The sequence below is a fragment of the Tamandua tetradactyla genome, chromosome 2 (assembly GCF_023851605.1).
Source record: "Tamandua tetradactyla isolate mTamTet1 chromosome 2, mTamTet1.pri, whole genome shotgun sequence".
Lineage (NCBI taxonomy): Eukaryota > Metazoa > Chordata > Mammalia > Pilosa > Myrmecophagidae > Tamandua > Tamandua tetradactyla.
Genome location: NC_135328.1, coordinates 153,856,527 through 153,872,514, shown reverse-complemented (window position 1 = coordinate 153,872,514; position 15,988 = coordinate 153,856,527). Strand labels below are relative to the sequence as shown.

Sequence of the window (15,988 nt, the reverse complement as noted above, 5' to 3'; positions counted from 1 at the left end):
CTCACCTTTTTTTTTAGCTTTTTAAATTGTAAAATATAATATATATACAAAATACAAAACAGCAATAAATTTCAGAGTATGTTTTAACAAGTAGTTGTAGAACAGATTTTAAAATTTGGTGTGGGTTACAGTTCCACGATTTTTTTTTTCCTTCTAGCTTCTCCAAGATGCTGTACACCAACAGAAATATCAATATAATGATTCAGCAATCATTCCGCTTGTTAAATCCTATCTTCTCTGTTATACTCCTTCTCTTTAAATAACGTATACATAAAAGCAATAAATTTCAAAGTACATCACAACAATTAGTTGTAGAACAGATTTTAGAGTTTGGTATGGGTTACAATTCTACAATTTTAGGTTTTTATTTCTAGCTGAAGAGCATGGTCTTTTAACTGTACTATTTTTCCTTTTGTTTAGGTAGTTCATAGCTTCCCTCCTATCTTCTTTGAACCTGAAACTTAACCTGTCTAAAAACAAATTTGTCATTTTCCCTCTTCTCTCCTGCTGACTACACTATCCCTGCTAAACTCATATTTCTTCTGAGTTTAATTTCTATTAATGGCACCATCACTTTTTCAGTGACCCAGGTATAAAATCTTATTTTCTTTGTGATCCCTTTCCTTCTGTGCAAAATTATTTACAAAGTACTGATAGACTTAACTTCTATCAGGTCACATTTCCATCCCTATCTTTGTGCTTCCATTCTCATGCCCTAATGTATACTCTTGGTAAATTTCTTCTGGACTTTGGGTGTCAGTCCACTGACTCACTGGCCCCTCCTACCCCATAATTGGCCACAGTTATGGTGACATAAGAAACAAAGACAAAAAGGTAAAATAATCATGTATACCTAGTTTAATATATATATATATATACATCTATACTTCATAAGCAAATACATATACTTAAAGGGGGAAATAAAGCACCCATATATAGCTAACTACATACATCTTTGCCAGATAGATTTTCCTATAATATAGCTCTCTCTATATAACTATTATGCTCAAAAGCCATTGATAAGCATCTTTTTTTTGTCTACTAGATTTACAAATGCACTCATATTCAAGACTCTTCATTAAGTGTCCCTAACTTTTCATTCCATCCTTGTTTTTTTTACATCTTGGCTACTTGTAATCTGTTTTTTAGTTTTACAAATGCCGTCATATTCAAGACTCTTCATTATATGTCCCTAGCTTTTCATTCCATCCTTACATTTTTTACATCTTGGCTATGTGTAATCTATATTTTGGTTTAACAGGACTACTCCTTCCCTAAAGACTGTAACTTTTCCACCTCCCCTACTCTGCTGGATCTTCCTTTATATGTCTGCCTACTTACTCTGCTTTCAAGGTTTTTCATGATCACTCCTTCCTTCAGATCCTGAATTAAGATTTGTGCTAGGATTGCTAATCAAATAATCGTAAAATGTACACAATTAGAATTTATGAAAAGTTTTTTAATGTTAAAACTTAATCCATAAATTTGCCATTTTTCTCCTCTATACAGCTTTCAAGTGTCCTTTGGGATAGAGAGAGATCGACCTTTTATAGCCTTACAAATTTAAATATCAGTAAGTGGGAATTAGATGATTTTTCAGAAAAACAAGCACATAATTGGGATATAAATAGAGCCCTGAAGGAAAACATTACCGATGCTATTTGGGTAAGGAACAAAAATATTCATCTCTCTAATTTATGTTTAAAATCATGATAATGCTCATTTCTTCAACTTATTTATTTGAACACATTTCAGTGTACTAAAGAAGCATAGTGTATGTCCATCAGCTAAGCAGAAATAGGTTATTCAATCTCTAGAAGTACTGGAAGTCATTTATTTACCTAATTTAAGAAATTTATATCCATTCAACAAATGAGCTAGTATGGATGTGATACTTTACTAAGTGCTGGGGATCCAAAGACAAAATGATTCCTATACTCAAAGAACTTATGTTATTGGTATCTTCATATAGGGATCTGAAAGTAATTATGAAGCTATTAAAGAAGGTGTCAATATTCGATATTTGGATTTGAAGCAAAACTGGTAAGCAATTTATTTGTTGTAAAGAATATAAGTAATTATTTGGAAAAATATATATGTATTACTCCAAAATAATGAGCAGTCTTGCTTTCTGTTTTTCTAATACTTCTAATACTAATCTTCTGATGCTATCTATAAAGCCTTGCTAAATGGTCTTGCTATTTCATTATCTGGTGATGCTAGTTCATTTTAGAAATATAGGCAGATTTTACATTGTCTCCTTCATTGACAACCCTTGATAGAGATGTTTATTTGGAAGGGGTTTCTGGGTGGGATGGCGGAGTAGGGAGCTTAAAGACTCAGTTCATTTTCCAGGGCAGCTAGTAAACAGCCAGGAATATCTGAAAAAACTGTTGTCTCTGGAGACCAAGACACTAAACATCATCCAGAGAAGAGTGGAAGGAAGAGACTGATAATCTGTGGTGAAGAGCTGTGTGTAAAACTCTCCACATTGTGAAGGCTGATGCCCCCCCCCCCCCCCGTACTCTCATGGCAGACTGGTCCCTGTCTGAAAATAGAAGTTCCTCTTCCTCAAGAATGGGGAGAAGGGGAGCACAAATGAGCACTGCACTATGTCCTGGCTCTGAGGGCAGCTACAGTTTCAACCAGTCCAGGGAAAAAAGCATCTGGCAGCCTCTGTTTCAGTCCTACCACCAACAGGAGTGGAAGCAGAGGAATTTAGAGTTACAGTACCTTTTTAGGGCTGTGAAAAACAGTTGGCTAAAGAGTCCCTTCTGCTGGGCAGGCCCAAAAAGCACAGATTTGGGGAGCCATTAGAGAGAAATTTGGTGTCCTTCCAGGTGTCCTCCCCAGGGCATTTTGAAACTGATCTACACCTACTTTGTGGGTTCCTGGCTCTGTTTTGACTGAGAAGTACTTACTTAGAAAGTCCACTCTAGGGTGACCCTCCCAGAATTTTTCCTTCAGGTAAAAGCAGCTAAAGACAAGGAAAAGAGAGTTGAAAAGTGTACAGGTAAATCAAAACCAAATAACAGTTCAGCATTACCAGAGAAGGAACAGAAAAAGGAAGCTTTCTCGTGGGAGTCAAACAGTTGCACAAATAGTGCTGTCTTAAAAATTGTGCCGTATATCCAGGGCAAGAATCAGATGAATAAGAGCTAAAAAAATTTATCAAACATGAGCTATTCTAAAGGTCTATAATAGGTTGAACCAAGTGTCAGAAAGTGACTTAGCAGAAAACCAATGAGCAAGAAAACCCTAGGAAAGAGAGACTGACCTCCAGAGTAAACTCATCAAAATAATTAGATGTCTAGAAACCAGCAAAAACTACAAGTCATATAAGAAACAGGAAAACATGCCCCAGTCAAAGGAACAGATTAAAATTTCAGAAGAGATGCAGAATTTGAAACAAGTAATCAAAGATGTTCAAACAAATCTAAGTCAATTTAAGGAGATGAAGGAAAATATGGCTGTAGAGATAAAACATATTAGGAAGACATTGTGAGCCCAAAGAATTTGAAAACATGAAACATAAGAGAAATGATAGGAATGAAAGACACAGTAGAAGATTAAAAATGCACTAGAGGCATGCAGTAGCACAGCTGAGCTGGCAGAAGAAAAAATTAGTGAGCTAGAAGACAGGGCAGTAGAAATCTTACAGAAGTACATACAGAGAAAAGAATGGGAAAAATTGAGCAGGATCTTAGAGGTTTGAATGACAACACAAAGTGCACAAACATATGCATTATGAGTGACCTAACAATTGTCCAAAATTTCACAGCTCTCATGAAGAACTTAAATGTACATGCTTGAGGTGCACAGTGTCTTCCAAATAGAATAAATCCTAATAGACCTACCTCAAGATACATATTAATCAGAATGTCAGATGCCAAGGATAAGGAGAGAAGAGTGAAAGCAGCCAGAGAAAAGTGATTCATCACATATAAGGGAAACGCAATAAGGCTAAATGCCAGTTTCTCATCAGAAACCAAGGAGGCAAGAAAGCAGTGCCATGATATATTTAAGATATTGAAAGACAAAAACTACAGGTCAAGAATTCTTTATCTGCCAAAACTGTCCTTCAAAAATGAGGGAAAGTTTAGAATACTCACAGATAAGCAGAAACTGAGAGAATTTGTCAAGAAAAAGACCTGCCCTACAAGAAATCCTAAAGGAACCTCTGCAGGCTGAAAGGAGAAGACTGGAGAGTGGCTTGGAGTAGTGTGAAGAAATGAAGATTATCAGTAAGGGTAAGTAAAAAGTATCCAAATTGGAAAGAAAGGAATAAAACGTTCACTATTTGCAGGCAACATCATCCTATATTAGAAAGTCCCGAAAAATCTATAACAAAGCTCACAGAGCGAATAAATGAATTCATCAATGTGGCAGGATACAAGATCACTAAAAATCATTAGTGTTTCCATAAACTAGTAATGAGCTGTCTGAGGAGGGAACCAAGGAAAAAAAATAATTTATAATATCAACTAGAAGGAGCAAATATCTAAGAGTAATTTTAACCAAGGATGTAAAAGACCTGAACACAGAAAATTATAAGACGTTGCTAACAGAAATCAAAGAAGACCTGAATATATAGAAGAACATTCCATGTTCATGGGTTGGAAAACTAAATAACATTAAGATTTCAATTCTGTCCAGATTGATTTATAGATTCAACATATTCCCAATCAAAATGCCAGTGGCCAAGGGGAAAAAAAAAATGCCAGTGGCCTACTTTGAAGAAACAGAATAGCCAATTGTTAAAATTTATTTGTTAGGGTAAAGGCTCCGAATAGCCAAAAACATCTTGAAAAAGAAGAATGAAAGTAAAGGACTCACACTTCCTGACTTTAAAGCATATAATGAAGCTACAGTGATCAAAATAGCATGGTACTGCCATAAAGATAGATATATTGATCAGTGGAATAGAATTCAGAGTTCAAAAATAGACCCTTACATCTATGACCAATTAATTGTTTTAAACATTTTTTATTGTGAAATAGCATATGTACCAAAAAGTAAATTTCAAAGTATATTGTAACAAGTAGTTATAGAACAGATTTCAGATTTTAGTATGGGTTACAGTTCCACAATTTTAGGTTTTTCCTTCTAGCTGCTCAAAGACTCTGGAGACTGAAAGAAATATCAATATAATGATTCAGCAGTCATACTTATATGTTAAATCCTATCTTTTCTGCTGTAACTCCTCCTCCTCCTTTGATCCTTCTCCTAATTTTTAGGAGTATTTGGGCTGTGCCTATTCTAACTTTGTCATGTTGGAAAGGAGTGTCAATAATAAGGGATGAAGGATGGAACTAGTTAATATTCTTGGAGAGGCTGACTCCTCTAGATTTCAGGACTTATCAGGCCTAGAAACCTATCTGGAGGTTGTAGGTTTCTGAAAAGATATGTTAATGCATGAAACTTTTGTGGAATCTTAGATAAAGCCCTAGGTGCTTTATCAGCCCTAAGATTGGCAAGAATGGTTTTGGTTGAGGTTTGGCAAATCCTGGTAATTAGCAATATTTAGCTGAAGCTAGGGTAAGAGTAGCCTGTAGAATAGCTTCTTGACTCTATTTGGACTCTCTTAGCCATTAATATCTTATTTTACCATATTTCTTTTCCTCCAGTTGGTCAGGAAGGCAATTGTCGATCCCACGGTGCCAGGGCCATGCTCATTCCTGGGAGTCATGTCCCAAGTTGCCAGGGGGTAATTTTGTCCTGGATGTCATGTCCCGCATAGAGGGGAGGGCAATGATTTTACTTGTAGAGTTGGGTTTAGTGAGAGAGAGACCACATCTGAGCAACAAAAGAGGTTTTCTGAAAGTAACTCTTAGGCAAAACTAATGCTTGACTGTCACTTCTCTGCTACAGAAATAGGCTTCACAAGAGCAGGCTTTAAGATCAAGGGCTTGTCCTATTGACTTGGGAGTCCTTAATGTTTGAGATGGTATCTGGTGTTTCCCCAGTGGTAAATCTTAATAGTTCCGTATTTTTTCTCCTATCCCCCAAGGGACTTTGCCGATACTTTTTAATTATCTGCTCAACATATTCTGGGATGTATCCAGGTATTACATTAAGGTACACAGAATTACAAGCCTTCATTCCCGTTTTAGACTCCATGTGTCTGGGTTGTTTAAATGAACTGTCTGGACAGGTTGAATTAGATTATGTGTTACACAGAATTTAGGTTTTGGACCACCTAAACCTCTCTTCCTTTGGTCTCATAGTAGGTGAAGTTCTAAAATACAGACAATGTCATTCTTACCCCTGTATTCTGATTTACCTTAGTCCTGATCCAGTCAGCTTCATTCTTATCTCATTGAAGCCTGATCGCTCATTTGGTTCCTTTAACAGTTTTTGTATGTAACAATGCTGACTTTCAGAACTGTAGAACTCCAACTCTGAGTCTTAGGTGCCACACAGGTACCCAGAGTTCCAGAGAGATAACAGGTTCTACATATTTAGCATAGCATCTCAGAATCTAGAAATAACATTTATAGCTCCAGACTAAATGTGACTGCTGTAAGAGCTTACAACCTAGGCCCCAATTTTCTTATAAGTATTTTCTAAAAGAAATCATAACAATGTTACTTCTTTTGTTTCTGGCTTATTTTGTACCACATAATGTCCACAAGGTTCATTCACCTCGCTGCATACTTCATGACTTCATTCCTTTCTATAGCCACATAATATTCCATCATATGTATACACCACAGTTTGCCCTTCTGCTTCTCAGTCAGTATATCCCTCAGCCACCTTCTTCCATTGAACTTCTTAAACATTCCCAAATATATGTATTTTTTATTCGAGTAAATTTCCTTTTCTACAAGCCAGTAATCTCTAAATCTATTTCCCCTATGATTAAAACATAAAATTTAAGACATAGTCCTAGCTTATTTGACTTGTTATGTGAACAGATAAAGAAAGCAAATATATCCAAACTTGGAACTAAATTTACAAGTATCATTTTTATAAATTAAATTTAACTTAAATTGTTTCCTAAGTAAGTAAGAGCTATTGAAGTTCAGGAGCTTCTAGTCCAGTGTCTGGCATATCAAGTCTTTCTTATGATTTCAGCAGTGCCATGTGTGCTGTGACAGTTAAGGGCCTTTCAGTGTTTCCTTTATAAACTCTGGTTTTCAGAGGTTTGAATCTTGGCCTTTCAGGAGAACTTTAAAGACCCACATATCTAGTTGACAGTTGAAAATGCATGCTTTTGTTATGTGTCAAAGATGATTTCAGGTTCAGTACAATAGGAGTCACCAAATATAAATCTTGGTTGGCAAATAGGAAGTGAAGAGAAATCAAGAAATAGATCCTGGCTGAGTTCTCCTTCAACTAAGCTATGCTGGATAAACATGTCTACCTGTGGCACAGAAGGAATCCCCAGTTCCTAGTCCCTGAATCCTCTTCCTCCTCTCCTCCTCTGTCTTTCTCCCTCAGTTTGCCGAGTGCTCCTGGAACCAGCCAAGCACAGCCTGACTTGAAAATCCAATTGATTTTTTTTTTTTTGGCTTTTACAAAGGAGAATTTTTTTAAGTTGCAAGTTTACAGTTCTAAGGCCATGAAAATGTCCAAATTAAGGCATCCAGGGAAAAATACCTTGGTTCAAGAAGGCCAATGAAGTTTAGGGTTACTCTCTCAGCTGGAAGGGCACATGGCAATGTCTGCTAGCCTTCTCTCCCAGTTTCTTTTTTCCAGTTTTTTTTTTAGTTTTCCAAGTGTGGACTTATTTCAAAATGGTTAAGATTTATATATTATTTTTTATTCCACATAATAAGCAAATTTTAGCTTCAGGTAAGAACTTTCATATTTAAAGTAAAAAAGAAAAAAAGGGTGTTTTAAAATGTAGATGTTTTAAAAGAGCCAGATAGGCTGAATATATCTTGCAGCACAAATTTATCCTTAAATATTCATACCTCAAAAGCTGTTATAAAAGATTAATACAGATAATTTACAATTGGTAATGATTGAAATCTCTTAATCTTTAGAAGAGCATATTATTGACACATAATGAATTTAAATTTACAAGCATTTGATAATTTAATTAAACATATTCCTTTTTACCAGTATACAAAATGGTGTGAAATTGTTACTGCATTTGTTTTTGGAGTGATTCTTTTATCAGGAAAAGCATACTTTACCAAAAACAGAACAGCAACTTTTAACTGTTCTTTTCCAAAAGTTTCTGATTTTCAGCTTAGGAGAGAAGAACAGCATTTAATTACCACATCCTTTGCAAATGGGATGTATGATAAACTATGCCAGGTCATGGACAAGAACTGCAATATGCAGAATAATATGGCCAGCCCCCTCTTGTGCCACCAAAAATCATCACACAAGGTAAATACAGAACATAAAAACATGGGAATTGTTGCAAGAAATCTTGTTGCTTCAGACATTTTCTTCGATTGCTTCACAGGTCTCATTAAAAAACATGTACTGGCACAAAGAAGGAGTCCGTAAATATTTAGTGAATAAATCCAAATGTCATGGCTGAATTCATGGTATGTGTAGAGATACACGATGCTGGCTAATGCAGCAGTATCTAATTGATTTTTGACAAAACTGCCAAGTCCACTTAACTGGGACAAAATAGTTTCTTCAACAAATGGTTTTGGAAGAACTGGATATCCCTATGTAAAAGAATGAAAGAGTACTCCCATATCACACCTTATAGACGAATTAACCCAAAATGGATCAAAGACTTAAATATATGAAACAGAACCATAAAACTCCTAGAAAAAATGTAGGGAAGCATCTTCAAGGTCTTGTGTTAAGCAGTGGTTTCTTAGACTTCACATCCAGAGCACAAGCAATGAAAGAAAAAATAGGTAAGTGGGACCACTTCAAAATTAAATAATTTTGTGCTACAAAGGTCTTTGTCAAGAAGGTGAAGAGGCACTCTCTCCAGCCAACACAACGAGCAGTCTCACCACCCTCCCCCTCTCTGCGTGGGACATGACTCCCAGGGGTGTGGACCTTCCTGGCAACGTGGGACAGAGATCCTGGAATGAGTTGAGACTCAGCATCAAGGGATTGAGAAAAACCCTAGAATGAGCTGAGAATTAACATCAAGAGACTGAGAGAACCTTCTCAACAAGGTTCAGACATTTTCTTCGATTGCTTCACAGGTCTCATTAAAAAACATGTACTGGCACAAAGCACATTGCTTGTGCTCTGGATGTGAAGTCTAAGAAACCACTGCTTAACACAAGACCTTGAAGATGCTTCCCTACATTTTTTCTAGGAGTTTTATGGTTCTGTTTCATATATTTAAGTCTTTGATCAACAAGGTTTTTTAAAGGGGGAAGAGTGAAATGAGACAAAGTGTCAATGGCTGAGAGATTCCAAACAGAGTCTAGAGGTTATCCTGGAGGTTATTCTTATGCATTAAGTAGATACTACCTTGTTGTTCAAGATGTAGCAGAGAGGCTGAAGGGAACTGCCTGAAAATGTAGAGCTGTGTTCCAGTAGCCATGTTTCTTGATGATTGAACAATGATATAGCTTTCACAATGAGACTCTGTGAATGTGAAAACCTTGTGTCTGATGCTCCTTTTATCTACCATATCAACAGAAGAGTAAAACATATGGAATAAAAATAAATAGGGGGAACAAATGTTAAAATAAATTTAGTTTGAAATGCTAGTGGTAAATGAAAGTGAGGGGTAAGTGGTATGGTATGTATAATCTTTTTTTTCTGTTACCATTTTATTTCTTTTTCTGTTTTTTATTTATTTTTCTAAATCGATGCAAATGTTCTAAGAAATGATGAATATGCAACTATGTGATGATATTGAGAATTGCTGATTGTATATGTAGAATGGAATGATATGTCAATATTTTTTTGTTAGTTTTTTTTAATTAATAAATAAATAATAAAAAAGAAAGAGGCAACCTACTCAATAGACAAAAATATTTGGAAACCACATATCCGATCAGAATATATGAAGAATATGTAAAGAAATTCTACAACCTAACAGTTAAAAGCAACCTAGTTAAAAACAGGGCAAAAGACTTGAATAGACATTTTTTCACAGAAGAAATACCAATGACTAAAAAGCACATGAAAAGAATGTTCAACATCACTACCTATTAGGGGAATACAAATCAAAACTATACTGAGATATCATTTCATACCCACTAGAATGGTCGCTGACAGAAAACTACCCGTGTTAGAGAAGATGTGGAGATATAGGAACACTCATATATTACTGGTGGAAATGTAAAATGGTGTAGCCCCTATGGAAGACAGCAGCAAGTCTGCTACTACCCAGAAGAACTAAAAGCAGGGCCATGTACAGTTGTTTGCACCTGATGTTCATAGCAGCAGTCTTCACAACTGCCAAAAGATGGAAGCAACCCAAGTGTCCATGAACCGATGAATGGATAAGCAAAATGTGGTATATACATATGATGTACTATTATTCAGCTATAAAAAGGAATGAAGTCCTGATGAGTGTTGTAAGTGTGATAATGTGGATGAACCTGGAGGGTTTAAGTGAAATAAACCAGACACGAAAGGGCAAATATTGTATGATCTCACTAATATCATCTAATTATAAGTAAACCTAAAATATAGGTTCCTAGAAGATAGAATGAGACTAGAGATTGGGGAGCTTATGTTTAATTTGTGCAGATTAACAATAGTGTGGTATGTGGGAAAAATATATACCTAATGCAAACAATGGACGGTGTTTAAAAATTAATATTTTAATATTCTTCCATTGATTGTAACAAAGATCACACCAATGTCATGTGTCAGCAATAAGGGAGAATTTAGGGTAAGGAGTTTTTCTTTTTGGAGTAATGAAAATGTTCTAAAAGTGATTGTGGTGATGAATATACAACTCTGAAGATACTGCAAACCATGGACTGTACACTTTGAGTGGATTGTGTGATGTGTGAACATATTGCAATGAAATTGCTTTTTGGAAAAAAATCATGGTTTTTCTTTGTCATACTTGTTGATATTCATTGACTTGTTGCTCATTTTGATTAGAACTGCAACCTAGGCTAATATGTATATATATATTTTTTGGCATTCCGGAAATTGAACCTGGGTCTCTCACATGGCAGGTGAGAATTCTGCCAGTGAGCCACCATTGCCTGCTAATATTTTTAGTGAACAGACTATTACTGTTAAAAGTTCACATAGCTTCATTTTGAAGTAAACTTTCGATTTTATCTTAATTTACTTTATGTATATCTATATAAAAAGTATTTGTATGTATATGTGTATCTATGTTTGTCAAATTTTTACAGATTTGTGAATTTCAGAGTGTCTCCATTATCTTTACTACCTAAACTAGCTTCATGCTTTTTTCAAACCCAAAGATTTTTTTCTTTATAATGATGCCAAACAAAATTGATTTTACCACGTTTCTCTAAAGAGTGATGTTTTATTAGGTAAGTCTCCATGACTCCATGGGCTCTCCCAATCACACGCTGATGCACTTTTTAGAGTAACTTTGTTATAGAGCGTTGTTAGTGATGTACCCTACTATATTTCTGTACTTGGGACCTTTCTCAGTACCTTATATATCATCTGTTAGCTCTTTAGATCTCTGCCAATATATAACAAGTTTGGTCCAGTATCCTTGAATTCCTTGAAATAGTCCAAGTGGATATGCTAAGAGTTGGGGAACTGGGGGAAGAAAATGGTAAAGGAAGAAAATGAGAGCCATATTAGGATTGTTTTCTTTGAAGTGTTGTATAATTTAACCATTAGCTTCATTTCTTACCATCTTTTTTAGTTGTCACTAGAGGGTCCTTGCTATCTTATGTCTCATTTGTGAGACTTGAATGAAAGTTACTACTAATGACACTAAATGATTTTGAAATGTTGAGGTTAGAGACTATTTAATTTTTTGTTAGAGACAACAACTTTTATAAACTAAGAGTACCCTATAACCTTTAAGATAAAAAAAGATTTGTTTTCACAGCAGTTTGAAATTTCTGTAAACGATAGTTAAAAGTAAAAACAAAATATTTTTCTTCTGTACAAAGGTATACATTAAAGAACTCATAAGGTTGGTTAACCTTTTATATAAAGGGCCTGATAGCAATTATTTCAGGCTTTATAAGCCAAATGACCTTTCTTCTTTGCTTAGCTCTGTTGCTGAAAGCATCCATTACAATCCATAAATGAATGGGCATGGCTCTGTTCCAATGAAGCTTTATTTACACAAACTAGGTGTTGGCTAAATTTGGCTTCATGGCTGTACTTTGCCAACTTGGATTAAATGATTTGTTGATCTTCTTTTGGAGTCAGATTTATTGAGCTGCAATTTACATACAATAAAATTTACCTCTTTATTAAATGATTTCAAGAGTTTTGACAAATGCCATGTAGTCTTTAACTGCCACCATCACCACCCCTACAATCAAAACATAGAACAATTTCATCAGCTCCCCAGATTCCCTCATGCTCCTTTATAGTCAGCCCCTCCCTCCACCCTCAACCCTTGCAGCCATTGATCTGTTTTCCCTCTCTATGATTTTGCCTGTATCAGAATGTCATAAATGGAATCACAGTATGAAGCCTTTTGAGTCTGGCTTCTTTCATTTAGAATAATGCTTTTGAAATTCCCTCTGCTGTTGCATTGTCAGTAGTTTATCAGTAATAATACTACAGCTGAATATTATTTCATTGTTTGGATGCATCAGTTTGTTATCTAATCAATAGTTGAAGAACATTTGGGTTGTTTCCAGTTTTAGGCAATTATGAATAAAGCCGCTATAAACATTTGTACAAAGGCTTTTGTATGAATGTAAGTTTTTATTTCCCTTGGGTAAATATTTGGGAGTGAGATTGCTAGGTTGTATGATAAGTGTATGTTTAACTGTATAAAAGACTGCGAAACTGTTTCAAGGAAGCTGTAGATCTTTCTTTTTCATTGAACAGTGATGGGCTCCTGATTTTGGCGGCAGCATGGCACCCAGCAGATAATCCGTGTCTCATATATTACTCTCTGATAACAGCAGAAGATAATGGCTACCAAATGTCAGATGCAGTTATGGTGGAAGTCACCCAGTATAGTCCACCTTTTCAGGTAAAATTTGTATCTGAAAGCTAAACTACAAAGGTACAGTAACACATTGGTGTTTTTTCTAACCATTGCAGGGTCAAATGCTTTGAGAGATTCACCTGCAGGGCATGGAAAATTTTTTTTTTTTTAACTTTTTTTATTGTATAGTAAAACATATATATAAAGCAGAGAAATTAAAAAAAAGCAATAGTTTTCAAAGCACTCTTCAACAAGTGATTACAGGATAGATTTCTCATACTATACGATCCTCTCATATTTTTCCTTCTAGCTGCTCTAGAATATAGGAGGTTAGAGGGCTTAAATATTTTCTTATCATCACAATCTTTTTCCTTCTTTTTTTGTGAAAAATAACATATATACAAAAAACTGTAAATTTCAAAACACAGCAGCACAGTTATTTGTAGAACATATTTCAGAGTTTGATGTGGGTTACAACTTCACAATTTTAGGTTTTCACTTCTAGCTTCTCTAAAATACTGGAGACAAAAAAATATCAGTTTAATGATTCAGCATTCATATTCATTTGTTAAACCCTATCTTCTATGTATAACTCCACCATCACCTTTGATCTTTGCATACCTTTCTTTAGGGGTATTTGGGCTATGGCAATTCTAAATTTTTGATATTGGAAGGGTCTGTCACTAATATGGGAAAGGGAGATGGAATTATCTGATGTTCTGGAGAAGTTGGGCTAGGACTTACCTGGACCAGGGACCGATCTGGAGGTTGTAGGTTTCTGGAAAGTTACTCTAGTGCATGGAACCTTTGTAGAATCTTTTATATTGCTCTAGGTGTTTTTTAGGATTGGCTGGAATGGTCCTGGATGGGGGTTGGCAGGTTATGATAGGTAGCAAGGTCTGTCTTGCGAAAGAACAGCCCTCAGAGTAGCCTCGACTCTATTTGAACTCTCTGCCACTGATACTTTATTAATTACACTTCTTTTCCCCCTTTTGGTCAGGATGTAATCGTTGATCCCATGGTGCCAGGTCTGGATTCATCCCTGGGAATCATCTCTCATGTCACCAGGGAGACTTTCACCCCTGGATGTCTTGTCTCACGTTAGGGGGGAGGGCAGTGATTTCACTTGCAGAGTTGGGCTTAGAAAGGCTAGGCTACATTTGAGCAACAGAAGAGGTCCTCCAGATGTATCTCTTAGGCATGCCTATAGGTAGTCTAAGCTTCTTCACTACCTACATAAGGTTCACAAGAGTAAGCCTCATGATTGAGGTCATGGCCTGTTGATTTGGGTGTCCCTAAAGTTTAACACAGTATCAGGGGATTCCCTGATGGTAAGGTTTAATAGTTCCATATTCTTTCTCTCGTCCTTCAGGGAACTTTGCCAATACTTTTTGATTATCTGCTTAATATACTCTAGGATGTATCCAGACATTACAATAATCTATACAGGATTAAAGGACCTCTTTCTTATTCTGGGCTCCTTGTGTTTCAGTTGTTCAAATGAGCTATACAGATAGGTTGAATTAGATTATGCACTACAGAAGATTTCAGTTCCGGACCAAACAAACCTTTCTTCCATTGGTCTCAAAGAGTATGTGTGGTTCTAAAATATAGATGCTGTCTTCCTTACCCCTATGTTCTGAATTACTTTAACCCCAACCTGTTCAGCTTTGTTCTTATCTCTAAATATCAAGTTATATATATATATATAAAGCACCCTCTCAAAATGCAAAAATTATGATCACTCTGGACTTAATATGTCTGACTGAAAGCTTACAATCTAAGCCCCAGTTGTCTTATAAGCATTTTCTAAAGTTGCTTTCAGCTCTTCTGGGTATTTACCAACTAGTGCTTTCTAAAGGTGACCATACCAATGTTCTTTTGTTTCTGGTGTATTTTGTCTCACCATATGTCCCACATGTTCATTCATATTGTTGCATTCCTCACAACTTGGTTCCTTTTTGTAGCAGCAAAATCTTCATTTATAAGTATACACTGTCGTTTACCAACCTACTTGTCTGTCAGTGCCTTATTCAGCCACCGTTCTGCTGGTCATAAAGTGGAATCATATGGTATCTATCCTTTTGTGTCTGGCTAATTTTGTCCAGCATTATGTCCTCAAGGCTCATCCATCTTGCCATGTCCACCTTGAGGGTGGAGGGAGGGGCTGACTATAAAGGAGCTTGAGGAATTTGGGGAATTCTTCCACGTAGACAATTAATTCCTCGGTTTTTGCTTTTCTTTTTTGATGTAGGCATTTAGAGTAATAAATTTCCCACTTAGCACTGCATTTGCTACATCCCATAAATTTTTATATGTTGTGTTTTCATTTTCATTTGCTTCGAGATCTTTAGTGATTTCTCTTGTAATTTCTTCCTTGACCCACTGGTTGTTTAAGAGTGTGTTGTTGAGTGTTCTAGTTTTCTACCTGCCAGAATGCAACACACCAGAGATGGGATTGGTTTTCAATAAAAGGGGATTTATTTAGTTAATGTATAGTTCTTCAGAGGAAAGGCAGCTAACTTTCAACTGAGGTTCTTTCTTACATGGGAAGGCACAGGGCAATCTCTGCTGGCCTTCTCTCCAGGCCTCTGGGTTCCAACAACTTTCCTTGGGGTGATTCCTTTCTGCATCTCTCAAGGCCTGGGTTGAGCTGCAAGTGCTGAGATGAGGTATGCTGAGCTGCTTGGGCTGTGCTACGTTGCAGTCTCTCATTTAAGCACCAGCCAGTTAAATCAAATATCATTCATTGCAGTATGCACATCTCCTATCTGTCTGCAGATGTAATCAGCAACAGTTGAGGTTCACATGCCACTGGCTTATGTCCACAGCAGTAGAAATAGGCACCTTCACCTAGCCAAGTTGACACCCAAATCTAACTACCACATTGAGCCTCCATATATTTGTGAATTTTCTGACCCTCTGCCTATTATTGATTTCCAGTTTCATTACTTTGTGATCTGAGACAGTGTTTTG

The 15,988-nt window shown here is 36.2% G+C and overlaps 1 protein-coding gene across 1 annotated transcript in view; it reads left to right on the top strand.

Annotated features, from left to right (window-relative positions):
* NUP133 (nucleoporin 133) overlaps positions 1 to 15,988 on the top strand; it is an 82,474-nt gene that overhangs the window by 11,343 nt on the left and 55,143 nt on the right. Inside the window, exons 7-9 of the mRNA XM_077149406.1 lie at positions 1,510 to 1,665; positions 1,973 to 2,043; positions 12,910 to 13,057. Of these exons, the coding sequence (XP_077005521.1) occupies positions 1,510 to 1,665; positions 1,973 to 2,043; positions 12,910 to 13,057 (375 nt within the window). The remainder of the gene's footprint in view (positions 1 to 1,509; positions 1,666 to 1,972; positions 2,044 to 12,909; positions 13,058 to 15,988) is intronic.